The sequence below is a fragment of the Primulina tabacum genome, chromosome 4 (genome assembly GCF_025594145.1).
Source record: "Primulina tabacum isolate GXHZ01 chromosome 4, ASM2559414v2, whole genome shotgun sequence".
Taxonomy (NCBI): domain Eukaryota; kingdom Viridiplantae; phylum Streptophyta; class Magnoliopsida; order Lamiales; family Gesneriaceae; genus Primulina; species Primulina tabacum.
Window position 1 is genome coordinate 42,557,106 of NC_134553.1, and position 16,894 is coordinate 42,573,999.

Below are 16,894 nucleotides of genomic sequence, written 5' to 3' on the forward strand. Positions count from 1 at the left end.
TACTTTTCAGTATTATCAAATAGTTGTAATTATTTTATATATATATATATATATATATATATATATATCATATAAATAATTTAATATGTTTAACATTAATTTGACTATAAACATTACAAAGCACTTCGTTCGATCTAAGATGTTGAATCTCGAGTCAATTTTTCCGCTTGATCCATCAATAAAAGATTAATAAAAAAGTGCAAGACTGAGACTTATTTATTTTTCCTTGGAAAGTTTTCATCAGATTGTCTAATAATAAAATAATTAAACTAATTATAAAATATTGATTTTAATATTATTAAATAATCTATAACGCTCCTTCATGTAAGATTTGATGAAGTAAGCAATATTAGTTCATCAATCTACAATTTAAATCTAGGAGTGTCAATCGGGTTAGGTGGGTCGGATTTCGGGTCAACCCGCGAAATTTTTTGATTTTTTTTTCAACCCCAACCCGAAGCAACCCGAAAACCCCCAACCCGAACACGAACCCGTCTAACCCGAATTTTATTTATTTTCTAAAAAAAATTAATGAAAAAAATTCGAAAAAATAAAAAATAATAATAACATTTTAATTTAAACACATAATAACAAAATTTTAGATTTAAATTTGAAAGTTTAATGGTAGAAAATTAAAGTATATTTACTAAATCAAATAAACAATTGTTAAAAAAATAAAAAATATCCAAATAAATATTAAATGATTAAAATTTATCATATAAATATAAAATAAATTTTGTTCAAACATACAATATATAAAAATGTAGGTAATATTTTCAAAAAAAAAAAGTTTTCGGGTCAACCCGCGACCCAACCCGACCCAACCCGAGACCTATCTAACCTGGTGCTAACCCGAACCCGAAAAACACCAACCCGAACCTGATTTTTTTCGTGTCGGGTTGCATTTTGACACCCCTATTTAAATATATTCAAATTTGAAGAAACATACGTATCTCCAATTAAAAATATTTCAAAATTTATTGATTATAACCCAAATTTTTTTAACAGTATATTTCAAATTTGAGTGAGTTGTGAAAATGCCAATAAAATTTTAAAATTATTTTTATTATTTTGTTTTCATCAAATAAGTTTATTTTGATTAACGTATTTTAGATATTTTTTCCAAAATATTCATTTTATAATTTTTTTTCTTAAAAAAATCCACGTCGGGTTACCTCCGCGATCCAATTGCGAACCATAATCTAATCTCGATAAAATCTATGAGGTCTTGGGAGTCAATGGCACGCGATACAAGGTCGATTTCATCACGTCAAGTCAGGTGTTATGACACGCGTTGGCCTCTCGTCTCTTCTTGATAACATCCATACACATACCATACAGTACAAAAATGAGAACTTTCCCCATCGGGCGATCAATCTTCTTCACCAACATGACGCTGGTCACGTTGTTCGTGACGGCCACCAAGCTCGCCGGGATTCTAGTCTCCGTCACTGTCGCCGCCAACGCTTATTCCTTCTCATGCTACCGGCGGAAAAACTTGAAGCGGTTCAAGTCCCCCATTGACGAGTCCGCTGACGTTCTTGCTGACTTCGACATCAATTCTTCTTCCCCAGGTAACTTGATCCTCAGCTCGATTACGGGTGAGAACGATTGACTTTGGCTTTGTGGGTTGCTATTTATTCGTTCGAGGTAGCTTGTTACTTAAGGAGGTTTGGAAGTTTATTGATATTTTTTGCTGTTGAGGGATTAATTGTGGTTGCTGGTGAAGTATGGAATTTGTTATGATTCCCTTTTATTAGACTTTCTTGGTCGGGCTCGACCCAGGTAGTTACCGTAATCAATTGCACCATCCTAAGGCTAATTGTTGCCCACGATTGCTACTTTCGTGCTTTTCTTAATAGAAAGATGGAAAAAAAATGAACATTTGTTTTTCTTGTGGGCACTTGATTGTCATTTAGGAGCTGTTAGTGTAACGAAGCTTTACAAGAGCGTGGGCCGAAGTGATTAACTTAATGTGAGTGAGAGTTCTTTGCTTGCAAGGTTATTGAAAAGGCGGAGTCCCGGTAAATGAACAGTTGTTTATGGTTTTTAACCACATTTGCAAAAGGCTTTTCCCCCTGTGGACTATGAAATCTGCCAAAATGTGTGTGGCTCAACTTTTGTTGTGTATAATTTTCTGTAGATGAGGAAAAAGGGTTCTTTTTTGGATTAGCCACTGCACCAGCCCACGTTGAGGACAAGCTCGATGATGCATGGCTTCGGTTTGCTGAGGAACACCCGTGTGACCGACCGGAGTCGATAAAAGGTTCTGAACCAGTGGATGCTGTTATTGGTACGGCTGGAGCAGATGGTAGTTCTCAGCCAGCCTCAATGCCAGGCATAGAAGAGAATAAGAGCTCGAAGAGAAGAAAAGAAGTTAGGATAGCAATGGAAGCAAAAATCAGAGGATATAAGAAATTCGAAGAAATTGAACAAGACATCTTGGAGGAAGAATGTCATCATACAGTCGCTGCCTGGCATAATGTTCCCCACCCGTAAGAGCTATATATAGTTCTCAAATTACGCTTGAGAAAAAAGTAATTTTGTTAAGTTATTGCTTAGATTAGTTAGATAGGCATAGTAGTCCTTCTCCAAGCAATTCGATGAGAATGATGTATTCTTGTTAGCGGACCAGCATATACTTTTGTAAACTGAAATATATAATCTATGAAGTAACGAGTGATTTTATTTTCAGGGAGGAGAGATTAAGATTTTGGTCAGATCCTGATACAGAATTGAAATTGGCCAGTGATACTGGTGTGCAAGTTTTTCGGATGGGAATAGACTGGACAAGAATCATACCTAAGAATCCAACAAATGGTCTTAAGGAAACAGTAAGAACGACTTTGAAAATGCTCTACTCCGATATCCGTAATGAATATGTGTACTATTCCGTTCAAGCAGTAAGGTTCAGGTTGATGTTAATGACGAATGGATTTTCATTTTCATTTTAGTAATATTGTTTTTACTCCTGTTGTTCATTCTGGAATCAAAGTTTCAAGATTTGACGATCGTTTCAATTGCTCATGCGTGCATGTTTTCCAATGTGATACTGTCACACAATTGATAATACTATATTCAAATGTACCCTTTAGGTTAATTTCGCTGCATTGGAGCGATATAAATGGATAATAGAAAAAGTTCGCTCCTATGGGATGAAAGTAATGCTGACCTTGTTCCATCATTCTTTGCCACCATGGGCAGCCGAATGCGGAGGGTGGAAGGTGGAAAAGACTGTTGAATATTTTATGGACTTTACCAGGTTAGGATTTTGATTTGTCTTGTAGTAGTTGATTTTATGTCTAATTCGTCAATCCTTTATATGCTTTTGATCATATTAACATTTTTCTCATTAAATGTAAGGTTCTGTTATCCTAATCATAATTAATTAACATGCAATCATAATTAATTAATAAATAGTGGAAAGTGAGTTAAAAATTTGCGTTCGGACCTCTAAAAATTCCGTCATGACCTTCTCGTGAATGGGACATACCAGAAAAATCAAATGCTCAAAATAAACAACATATGCCCTCAATAGATACAACTAACATAAACAAGTGTTGGCCAAACACACTCATGACATACACAAACCCAAAATATCATTGAGCCGACAAGGCTCGATAATAACATTATACAATCCTCTAATTATATACATATAGTATCTGGAAGACGACAATACTACGCAGTACCTAAATACATCTGAGCCCACTCTCAAGAAGCTCTGGTACTTCCTGATGTTCACTCTTGAACACATGAGGTCGAACCATGTCATGTCCACACAGAAAAGACACGATAGCCCCCTCTCGATGTTCAATAACTCCAGTAAGGGACATCAAGAAACCACGATATATGACATAGAAATGCAATGATGTCATGCATGAATGCAATGCACGAACAAGTGCAAGATATCAGAGTATCATGAATCAAATGATCGATATCAACAATCATAATACATAATATGCTCGAGCTGGTCCACGACTAAATGGATAGCGTCTGGGATATGGTCCTGCCTCGAAGCCAGCAACTACCTAAGCCGGACCGAATTAAGGTATCCAATTATCTCCATGACACAATATCATATATTTAACTGATCTCAACCGAAATATAACTGGATCTCAATAACAGACAAGCTCAATATAATGTTCAATGGTATTGATGTGTCATAATTAAAATAAAAATGTGCATGGACAAGAAATATTTTATTTATTTTATACATCAATTACCCATTGATAATATGCAAGTCAGCATATAATATCAAACAGATCAACAAATAACAAATAAATAATACACAGGATCATCAGATGCCTCTGTCAGACATCATGAAAATAACTGATTTCTACGTACCTCAACCGATTTACCAGTAATTTAAATCCTCAAGAAAATCCTGTAAATGTCAACTCAGACAAATCACGTGATCATTAAATTTAAATCGTCTTATTATCATATAATAATCTCATAAATCATTTAAATTCACTAAAAGTCCAATTTCAACTATCTAAGTACTTTAAATTCCTATAATTTTAAACATTGAATTTTATCTCAAAATTTCACAATATTCAAATTGAATTATTTTATTAGTTCGAATTGTTGCGATAAATCCAATAGTTATCAAACTATCATAATTATCTCAGATTATCACATTATTATATCAACGATAAATTCTAGGCTCGCCGGATTATACTCCAAATCGATCAACTCCAGAACCTACAACATTAACCTAACACTTTGTCAATAATTATACGATATTTGGACCAAAATTGCGTTAAATTCAAAAGACTGTATTCTACCCTCGAGCAGCCTATAACCCAAACAACAGTGGCTGGAAAAATCCAGTTTTAACACCTCCAACACGGAACACTGTGGTCGGTAATCACGTCGGAGGTGGCTGGACGGGGCTGTACCAGTCGGAAAATGGCTAGACCTTTGTGAAATCTTGCTTCCCACAGCTAGGCCGAAACTTAAAGACCAAAACCTGAATTTTTCCCATGTTTTCCCAGCCAAGAGGGCTGCTGTGCAATCGCCGATTTTCGGGTCACAATGAAACTTCACAAAATCGGTACCAAAAGAAATCTTACATCATGGGCTTTCAGAAAGTGGTTATTTCAAATTTTCCGGCGACGCACCGGCCGCTAGCGGCGGTCAATGTTGACTAAAATTGTTGAAGGGTTTGGGAAGATAGTAGGAGAGAGAGAAGGAAATTAGTGTGTCGTGTATATATATTATATGTTGATAGTAAAAGTGCCTAATTTGATTTATTTCAACTCTCGTGTAATATAAAATTAAAATATGTATTTTAATATCGTTTATAAACCGATATTTTCTAATTCAAAGTTTAGACACACAATTTAATTATATGACTTAATTGTTTTAAATTCTTCGTGTAAAATAATTAATCTTAATTATTGCCAAATAAAAAGGGTAATTAACATCGTGTCATTATATTTCTCCCCCTTTAACAAAAGATTTCCTCGAAATCAAAACACAACACAACTTACATTCAAGTCAAAATATCTACCACTGATAGTACATAGGTAAAATCAGAGAACATGGAATGATGTGTGACAGTTTCAAACAAGTGAGGTCATTCTTAACGCATTTTAGCCTCCAGCTCCCATGTAGCCTATTCAGTCCCATGTCTACTCCACTGTACCATAACCAGTGGAATCATTGTTGTCAAAAGCGTGAGCTGCAAAAAAGCGCTCAAGTGTCTTGGGGCTTAAAACGCCATAGCGAAGTGCAGGTTTTACGGAAAAAAGAGCAATAAACAAAATATTTTCAAAAAATAAAAATAAAATAACAACTCTTTAAAAATGTGAAAGATGAAATTTTCAAATGTCATAATAATCGTCATCTTCATCTTCCAAGTCTATGTCATCAGCCCCATCGCTTAATTTGTATTCATCGGTATCTTCTTCTTCTTCAGTTTCATCATCACTGTTTATCTCTTCTTCATCCAGAAGACTGGTTCGAGCTGAAGATTGCTTTATTTTTACTGAAATGGGTGACGATGCTCTTTTTGAAGTAGTTGCATTTCGAGATCGAAAACTTTGACCAACCCCAGCTGCTTGTGCTACATCAGTCCAACACAAATCATCATCTTCATAGACAAAATCGTTATCATCATTGTCTTTATCACAGTTATCCAACTTTCCCAACAACCATTCATTACTATTATAAGATATATTATCAATCTTATCTCGCATGGCATATCTTCGCCTCAATGCTCTGTTGTATTTGATATATACCGAATAATTCAACTTTTCCAAGAACCATTCATTACTATTATCTATTTCTAACAAAGTTCTAACAAAGAAATAGGATCAATCTTATCTTACATGACATATATTCTCTCTAACAAAGAAATAGGATCAATCTTATATCACATGACATATATTCGCTTCAACGCTCTGTTGTATTTGATATATACCAAATCATTCAATCGTTGTTGAGACAACCTATTTCTTTTTTTAGAATGCATCTGTCAAAAAGTTAAAATTAGAAAGTAAGATTTTAGGTTTATACTCCATAATATAAAATTTAATATTTTAAATTCAGGTGTTGATGCGCCATAAGAAGACCACCAATCAGCTTGAAAGTTGAAAGACAAAGAAAAATATAAGATTAAATTTCTTATCATCCAAAGTTTGTATCTATTTTGTAAGTAATGCATAAAAAATAAATTGATATTGCACCAAATATTATTTACCTGATAATTTTGAAGCTCTTTGTCTGATAGCCATGGGTAAACCAAAAAGTCGTGCTTTTTATATTTATCCAATAGATTTGTGATCTTATTTTGCAAATCTTCACCTCGCACCAATGCTATTCATTTGTATAGACCCTCCTACACTTCATCATTTTCTATGTCACGAATTGAGTAAAAAACTTGGGATTTAAGAAATATCTAGCCGCATGCAAAGGATGATGGAGTCGAATCTTCTATCTTTTGTCAATGATTTCAAAAATACCACGATATTTCTTTTCATTATTTAAAATAATGTAGCGATAGCTTCTTTAACTCTGTCCACTGCCTCATAAATGTAACCCATAGGCACATTTTTTAACTGTCTTCCAGTCGCAATACTTTCAGCGATGGGCCGCCAACTTTTAATGCGAAAACTGCAGTTTTCCAAAATGAAGGCATCAATATCACTTTTGCTACACGTTTTCCAGCCGCCTCTTTAGAATATCAACTTTTTGCCCACTTTTCAGATGTAAACTGCTTTATCATATTTGATTGTTGAACTTGAAACCGCTTTAAAGTCAAAAAATGGTTGCGAAACGAGTCTTTTCAGTTCTCGCCATGCCTCCACGTCTAGTAAAGTCCCTCATCATGCTCAATAATTGTGGTCTATTGTAAATATAATCATTCACCATCAATGCCTATTCATGCAATTTTTTGAGATTAGAAATTTTGAATATTTCCTCAAGCATCAAATCTAAGCAATGAGCTGTACATGGAGTCCAATACGGGTGTGGAAAATTGTTTTCCAAAAGACGATCTAAAAAATAAAGTAAATTTACTTTAAAATATTAAAAAAAATCTTATTTTTTATTTAATTTTCAATTTGAAATATTAACTGCTTTTAACATCGCAGCTTGCATTATGTGTTACAACCTGAACCACATTATGTTATCAAATTTAGAAAGTAACTCATACTTTTTATCAGCAGTGTGAGAATAACTTGAAGCATCCACCGATTCAACAAATATATTTCTTATAGGACCATTTACCATAAAATTTATAGAGTTACTTTTTTTATTCGTCCACCCATTTGTCATGATTGTGCAACCATACCCAGCATGATCTTCTTCGTGGGATTTGAGAAGCAGGTTCGTATTTGTCCACTCCTTCTTCAAATGCTTAACTTTTACTTCATGATATGATAGAGGTTTCATTCCCACTACAAAAGTCCCAATAGCATCAATACATGGCTTCAAATAATCAAATTTAATGGCATTGAAAGGAATTCTGGCATAATACATCCATGTAGCAAATTTTTGAATCTATCTTCTCTTAATTTCTTCTTATTTTCATCATATAGGCTTTTATTTTTCGCAAGCATTTGTCTGACAATTTTTTCTACATCTTTCACAAAACAAAGGTCAATAGGCTCGATTTGTTTACACTTTTACCCTTCACCATATGAGGGATACTTAAACCGGATATTGGTCGTTTCCTTTTCAGTTTAGTTTGAATATCATCTTCATCTTCTTCCAAATCAACAATATCATCTAAATGAGAAATATCTTACATTTGATTCTTCGAAGTATTTTTTCACATAAACTCTTTAATTTCTTCTTTAACATGCTCCGAACATTATGCACAAGCTTTCACATTTCTATCACCCCTAAATAAATGTAGCTAGTGCCGATATATCCCACCATTTGTTATTTTACCACAAAAACAACATACAAGGATCCGGATGTGTTGCATAATTCCAAGAAATATCCTTTCAATTTGATGGAATTGTTGCGTTTGACATGGTTAAATAACTGAAAAAATAAATGACAATCACCTATTATAAAAAAAACATAGGTTAAAAGTTTTTTTTACTAAAAATCTTAAAATTAGGGTTTACTAATTTTGGGCAGCAAAAGAGAACGGGAACACGGCAGGGGACGGCAGAGCAGCGACGGCAGGCAGATACTGGAAGTGAGGCAGTGAGAGTGACGAGATTTGAGAAACAAGACAACGATCGTTTAGATGGGTTGGGCTTAATTTTGTTTTTAAAAAATTGTTAGGGCCTTGGGCAATCTTTTAAAAAAATGGTTAGGCATCGTCTATGAAGCGCACAGGCAATCGCCTTTTGCCAACAAGCGAAGCGCACAGAAGCCTGAGCTTCGTAGACCTCCTGCGCTTCTGAGTTCCCCGAAGCGCAGGCCTTGCGCCTCAAGCCGCTTTGCGCTTAAGCGACTACTTTTGACTACTCTGAGTGGAATTGTCTTATTTCGAAGTTGTTTATCCTTTCCATCAAGAATTTATAGGATACTCAATAGCTAAGGGAACTATCCAACTCCACATCTTCGGGTCTCACTATATGAAATGGATTCGATTCATACTTCTACAACATAGATACATAAAACACATCATATATAACAGAAAAACTCTGCGGTAAGTCAAATCTATAAGCCAACGAGCCGATCCTCTCAACAATAGTATATGGTCCAATGTAACGTGGATCCAACTTCTTTTTACACCCAAATCTCATCGTGCCACGAAATGTTGACACTTTCAAGAAAACTTGATCGCCAACCTGAAATTCCAAAGCCTACGCCTTTTATTTGCATCGGTAGCTTGACGATCCTGAGCTGCATTCATTCTTTTCTTTAATCAAATTAATCTTCTCATTAATTTCCTCGACAAATTCAGGTTGTACCAATGGTTTTTCTCCAATCTCATTCCAACATACTTGCGATTGACACCTTTTACCATACAAAGCTTCAAATGGTGTCATCGAAAACTGTTATTGTAGGAAAATTTCACCAATGGTACAGATTCTGGCCCGTTTCCTCCAAAATCTATGACCATTGATCATAACATATCTTCCAAAGTTTGGATAGTCCTCTCTGTCTGACCATCTGGTTGAGGATGATAAGCTGTACTCATTGGCAATTTAGTACCCAAAGCATTTTGAAGGCTACTCCAAAATTTGGAAGCAAATCCAGGATCTCGATCACATACAACAGACACTGGAACTCCATGAAAGCAAACAACATTATCCATATATAAACTTGCCATTTTATTGTAAGCATAAGTACGACCAAAGGGATGAAGTATGTTGATTTGAACAATCTGTCGACCATTACCCAGCTTGCATCACAACCTCTGTTCGTCTTGGGCAAATGAGTCACGAAGTCCATTGCAAAATGTTCCTAGTTCCATTGTGGTATTTTTATACACGGTAACATACCTCCAGGTTTCCTTTTCTTGGCTTTAACCTGCTGGCATGTTAAAAATCTTGCTACAAATTCAAAAATATCTCTCTTCATCGCATCCCGCCAGAAATATGGTCTCAGTATGTTGTACATCCTACGACTACCAGAATGAACACTGTGACGGTTGCAATGCGCCTCTTGAAGCAATGCTTCTCTCAATCCTGTGACATTCAGTACCGCTAACTTACTATTCATTTGCAAATAACCATCTGATGAGATTTGTATTTATCTAGATTACCAGACACAACCATGTCTTCTGATTTCTGAACACGTGGATCAGTCTTTTGAGATATCTTGATTCTCGAAATAACATTCTACTCAAATTGTAAAACATAAACGATAAAATAATTGTCTTTCGATTGAAAAAGTCCATCCAGAAGTACATAATTCATCATAATTCTGCCACACATGGATATATGCTATCATACTAATACTTCCGGCTTAATGCATCTGCAACCTAATTCATTCTTCCTCGCTGATACTGTATTTCACAGTCAAAATCTTTCAGTAAATCTAACCATTGTCTCTGCTTCATATTCAGTTCTGGTTGGGTTAAAAGATATTTCAAACTCAAATGATCTAAATAAATAATAAATTGTTTACCATATAAATGTCGCCGAACTTTTAAAGCAAAAATAATGGCTGCTAGTTCAAGATCATGAATAGGATGTCAGGATTCATGTTTTTTCAATTTCCTTTAATTATAGGCAATAACTTTACATGTTGCATTAACACACATCCCAAACCCACCCGATTCAGATGACAATGCCAACACTGGTGATGTTGACGACTTCTCTTTCAATTATAGAAAACAATTCTCTCATTCATCCGACTAAATGAATCTTGCATCTTTCTTGGTCAGTTGGTTAATAGGTCGGGCAATCTAAGAAAATCCTTGAACGAATCGTTTGTAACACCCGACCAATTCCATAAAACTTCGAATCTCCGGTACATTGGTTGGTCTAGACCAATTCAAGACTGATTCAACTTTACTTGGATCTACAGATATTCTTTGGGTTGATATCACGTGACCAAAAAATATCCCGCTATCCATCCAAAATACACATTTTGACAATTTAAAATACAATTGAGAATCTCGGAGTGTTTGAAAAACCAGTCGTAAATGATTCTTATGTTTTCGCTTTGATCTTGAATACACCAATATATCATCAATAAAGACAATCTCAAACTTATTCAGAAAGTTTCTGAACACTATTCATCAAATCCATAAACATTGCTGGAGCATTTGCTAAACCAAACTTCATTATTAGAAATTCAAAAACATCCATATCTGGTTCTAAAAGCCGTCTTAGAAACATCTTTTTCTCTTAACTCAAAGTTGATGGTATTCTGATTGAAGATCAATCTTCGAATAAACAGAATTCCTTGAAGCTGATCAAACAAGTCATCAATTCTAGGCAGAAGGTATTTATTTTTAACTAGTGACTCAATTGAGCTGGCTATAATCAATGCACATTCCTTTTACGAGCAGTCTAAGTGCTCCCCAGGGTGACATACGAGGGCGTGTACAACCCTTGTCCAATAAGTCCTGTGAGTGCTTTTTCAATTCTATAGAAGTCATTCTGTAATTCGCTTTAGATGGTGGAGCATTTGCTAAACCAAACTTCATTACTAGAAATTCATAATATCCATATCTGGTTCTAAAAGCCGTCTTAGAAACATCTTCTTCTCTTAACTCAAAGTTGATGGTATTCTGATTGAAGATCAATCTTCGAATAAACAGAAGTCCTTGAAGCTGATCAAACAAGTCATCGATTCTAGGCAGAAGGTATTTATTTTTAACAGTGACTCAATTGAGCTGGCTATAATCAATGCACATTCCTTTTACGAGCAGTCTTGGTGCTCCCCAGGGTGACATACAAGGGCGTGTACAACCCTTGTCCAATAAGTCATGTGACTGCTTTTTCAATTTTTTCAGTTCTATAGAAGCCATTCTGTAATGCGCTTTAGAGATTGGCGCAGTATCCGACATCAATTCGATGCTGAAATCTATTTCTTTTTGTGGTGGAGAGCTTGGTATCTCCTCGGGAAAGACATCAGAGAATTCTTTCACTATTTCAAACAATTTCGGTTCTTTCTTTATAGCATCCATAAATCATATATCACTTATTTCCAAATGATAATAACCTAAACATTTCCATAACCGAGACTAACGATATCTTAGCTTGTGATCCTTGACCATAAAAGTTCCATTTGCTACCATAGTATGGCCTAAATAGTACTTACCCCGTGAAAACAATCTACAATGGCTCAGTAACTTGATAATGTGTCCAAACCAATGGTACAATCAAAATCATGCATCGGCAATACAATCAAATTCGTGATCATAATGCTATCATCGAAATACAACACACAATCTAACATAATTTGCCCAGAAGGAATAAATCGACCTGCTGGCCTAGACACAGATACAATTTCATGAAATGGTGTAGTCCACATTTTGGATGCAAATAAATTCATGAGATGCTCCAGTATCAAATAAAACCCGTACAATATGATCGTGAATAAGACAAGTATATGTGATCACCCTGCTCGGAGCCTCCATAGCCTGATCCTCAGTCAAAGCATATACTCGGGCCTGCTGTGACTCTGAAAAGACTGTGGCACATTACCCCTGAGCTGTGGGTAGCTAGACTGCTGATAGGACTGTGCAGGAGCAAAGGGTCTCTGAGACGAGCTAACTAGAAAACTACCTCTGGCATAAGAAAATTGTTGTTGCTGCATCTGTCTCTGTGCACGACTCGAAATAAGACATATCAGAAAAATTAAATACTAAAAAATAAACAGCATATGCCCTTAATAAACACAATTAACTAACTAGTGTCAACCAGACACAATCATGATATACAAACCAAAAATATCATAGAGCCGACAAGACTCGATAATAACATAATACAATCTTCCAAATATATACATATAATATCTAGGAGATGAAAACACTATGCAGTACTTAAATATAACTGAGTCCACTCTCAAAGATCTCGGGTACTTCATGATGCTTCCTCTCGAGCACCTCGAACAACATGTACCAACTGTCATGTCCACACACAAAAGACACGATAGCCTCCTCGAGGGTCAGAAGCCCCAGTACGAGAATTCAAGAAATCACGATACATGAAAGAAATGCTTTGATGCCATGCATGTATGCATGATCAGGTGCAAGATATCAGGATATCAGGTGACAAATGATCGATATCAACAATCATACATAATATGCTTGAGCTGGTCCACGACTCAGCGGACCGTGTCAGGGATATGGCCCTACCTCAAATCCAACAACTATTTAAGCCGAACAAAATCAAGATAGCCAAATATCTCTATGACACAATATCATATCATATCTATAACAGATCTCAACCAAAATATAACTGGATCTCAATAACAGATGTGATCAATATGATATGTTCAATGATATTGATGTGTATAACTAAAATAAAAATGTGTGGATAAAAAAATATTTTATTTTATTTTGCACATCAATTACCTACTGATAATATGCAAGTCAGCATATAATATCACACGAATAACAAATAAATAATATACAAGATTATCATATGTTTTATACATTGTGAAAATAATTGATCTCTACGTACCTCAACGAATTTATCAGTAATTTAAATCCTCAAGAAAATCCTGAAAATGTCAACTCAAATAAATCACCTGAATATTAAATTTAAATGATCTGATTATCGTATAACAATCTCACAAATCATTTAAATTCACTAAAAGTCCAATTTAAACTATTTAGGAATGTTAAATTTCTAAAATTTCAAACTTTGAATTTTATTTCAAAATTTCACAATATTCAAATTGAATTATTGTATTTGCTTGAATTATTGCGATAAATTCCAATAATTATTAAACTATCGTATTTTTCTCAAATTATCACATTATTATATCAACGATAAATTTTAGGCTCGTCGGATTATATCTCCAAATCAATCAACTTCGGAACCTACAACATTAACCTAAAACTTTGTCAATAATAATACGATATTTGCACCAAAATTGCTTTAAATTCAAAAGACTAAATTCTACCCTCGAGCACGGAACACGTTCGGAAACCGGAGCACGTTGGTCGGAAACCGGAGCTCGCGCCGGCGCTGGACCGGAATCACGTCGAAGGTGGCTGGACGTGGATGTACTAGTCGAAAAATGGTCGAACCTTTGTGAAATCTTATTTCCCACAGCTAGGCCGAACCTTGAACAACCAAAACATCAATTTTTCCCACGTTTTCCCAGCCAAGAGGGCTGCTGTGCCATTGTCGATTTTCGGGTCACAATGAAACTTCACAAAATTGGTACCAAAAGAAAGCTTGCGTCATGGGCTTTCCGAAAATGTGGTTATTTCAAATTTCTCGGCGATGCACCGGCTGCTAGCGGCGGTCAAAGCTGACGAAAATTGTTGTAGGGTTGGGGAAGGAGGTTAAGAGGAGAGAATGAAATCAACGTGCAATATTTTTTCATGGGTAACCCAAATAGAGTACCCGTTCCACAAAAATGACTCATGGGACCGTCTCACAGAAGTTTTGTGTATATGTTGATAGTAAAAGTGACCCAATTTTATTTATTTCAACTTCCATGTACTATAAAATTTAAATATGCATTTTAATATCGTCTATGACCCGATATTTTTTAATATCATTTGACTTAATTATAATCAATCTAAATTTTTGTCAAATCGAAGAGTAATTAGCATCGTGTCATTCCATTAAATCTAATGATACACATCTAAAGCTTAAGCCGACAAAGATCAATTGATGAGAATGATTTGTTTTGAGGATCAAGTGCCAATACTGAACCATAGGCACTCGATAGAACTGCCAGAAACGTTGACCATGTGAATTAGAGATATTTGGATGAACCTGGTAAATATTTTTATTTTTGCAGGTTGGTAGTTGAGTGTGTCTCAGGTCTGGTGGACTACTGGGTGACTTTTAATGAACCTCACATTTTTTGTCTTCTCACATACACTGCTGGTGCTTGGCCTGGAGGTAATCCTGATATGCTCGAGGCTGCCACTTCGACACTACCTGCTGGCGTCTTTAACCAGGCCATGCATTGGATGGCAGTCGCGCACTTAAAGGCCTTCGACTACATCCATGAGAAAAGGTTTTCTCCATTGTTATATTTTCTTTATATTTGTAATTTTGTGGATTTCAGTTCCTAATGTGTTGAAGTTCTTACTATAGGACTTTATTTTACTGTGTGATTACATCTACAGTGGTATACATCTAATATGAGGTTTTTTGGGCTTTCTTCAGCATGAACCCAAATGCAATTGTTGGTGTCGCACACCATGTCTCCTTTATACGACCATACGGACTCTTTGACATTGCTCCTGTATCAGTTGCTAACTCGTTGGCACTTTTTCCGTTCATTGACAAAATATCTGCAAAGATGGACTACATTGGGATAAATTATTATGGACAGGTTTTGTGTGCTCTGATTGTTTCTGATTTTGACATTTTATTTTTATTAAATATTGATGTTTTCTTTTCCGGAGTAGGAAGTGGTCTCTCGTTCAGTATTGAAGCTTGTTAAAAATGATGAGTACAGTGAATCTGGACGGGGTGTATATCCTGATGGCTTGTTCCGTATACTGCTACATTTTCATGAGAGATACAAACATTTAGGTGTACCATTTATTATTACAGAAAATGGTGTATCTGACGAGACAGATTTAATAAGGCGACCATACATGTTGGAACATCTTTTGGCAACTTATTCAGCGATGAGAATGGTTTGGTTTGAAACTGCTTATAATTACTGTGGAAATACAGAACTATTTGGTTAAAATTCTGATGTTGATCTGCTTTTGGATATCATTTAGGGTGTACCAATTCTTGGTTACCTGTTTTGGACAATATCAGATAACTGGGAATGGGCTGATGGATATGGTCCCAAGTTTGGATTGGTAGGGGTTGATCGGTCCAACAATCTCGCTCGAATCCCACGTGCGTCATATAATTTGTTTTCAAAGGTAAGAATTATCATACGTTTATTTTTTTCATTACAGATTCAGCACTTGAGTTCTTGCCGCTGATGACGTGACTGGGATCCTTATTTCAGGTTGTTAAGACGCGTAAAATAACGCGGTTAGATAGGTTGCGTGCTTGGAATGAACTTCAAAGGGCTGCTAGAGAGAAAAAAGAGAGGCCATTTTATCGAGCTGTGAATAAAAATGGCGATATGTATGCTGGTAATTATATCACACATATCTAGCTGCGTCGTCTTTTATACGACGGCGTGATCCGACACTGTATCAAAGACTGAAAACTTTTCCTTGATCCTTTTTGTTTGCCCAGGGGGGCTTGACATACCAATATCGCGACCTTTTGTCGAGAGAGACTGGCGATTCGGGCATTATGAAATGGAAGGTCTGCAGGATCCTCTTTGCCGGTTTTTAGGACTCTTGCTCCGACCTCTGTCCATCATGCGTAGAGTAAAGCCTGAGAATGATCTCGATGAGGATTTGATTCATGAGCCTCTGGAATCAAGTGTTAGCTTGTATTGATATATTTAAAGTTAGCAGTATCAGTTGTAACACATTCAGTACTAACCAACTGAATTGAACATTAGTAAATTATTATAATTTCTTCAGGAAAAATCACTTATAATCATGGGAGGATATATTTTAAAAATTGTTAATAATTTAACTTTATACCATTTCATCGTATAATTTGGCGAAAGCACCTTTACATGATCGGCCGAACCCAAATTTCAAAATGTAGAATTTTTGGAAATTAAGTGTTAAAATTACCATATTTAAAAGTACAATTTTTTTTTATTGTATATGAAAAAATATCTAATAAAAATAATTAGATCAAATAATTTTTAATGTTTTGACAATTTATTTTGATTGGGTAGAAATAATAAAATTTGGTCTGTGCCGTCAACTCTTTGAAATTAATTTTCAGCTTAACTTGATGTG

General features: G+C 35.4%; 1 protein-coding gene across 1 annotated transcript; it reads left to right on the forward strand.

The window, feature by feature from the left end:
- The first annotated feature begins 1,254 nt into the window (after window positions 1-1,254).
- On the forward strand, window positions 1,255-16,583 carry LOC142543301 (beta-glucosidase-like SFR2, chloroplastic). Its single transcript, XM_075650480.1, has 10 exons — window positions 1,255-1,574; window positions 2,144-2,495; window positions 2,696-2,834; window positions 3,096-3,262; window positions 14,851-15,072; window positions 15,225-15,393; window positions 15,470-15,703; window positions 15,794-15,943; window positions 16,033-16,162; window positions 16,269-16,583. The coding sequence occupies exons 1-10, from the start codon at window positions 1,349-1,351 to the stop codon at window positions 16,475-16,477; spliced, it is 1,998 nt and encodes a 665-aa protein (XP_075506595.1). The 5' UTR covers window positions 1,255-1,348; the 3' UTR covers window positions 16,478-16,583.
- Window positions 16,584-16,894: the final 311 nt, after the last annotated feature.

What these genes read in the sequence shown, in the direction of transcription:
- LOC142543301 (XM_075650480.1), top strand. Translation starts at nt 1,349, where the DNA reads ATGAGAACTTTCCCCATCGGGCGATCAATCTTCTTCACCAACATGACG. An exon ending in TATTTTATGGACTTTACCAG is followed by an intron (nt 3,263 to 14,850) that starts GTTAGGATTTTG and finishes TTATTTTTGCAG; the next exon opens with GTTGGTAGTTGAGTGTGTCT. An exon ending in CATATAATTTGTTTTCAAAG is followed by an intron (nt 15,944 to 16,032) that starts GTAAGAATTATC and finishes TCCTTATTTCAG; the next exon opens with GTTGTTAAGACGCGTAAAAT.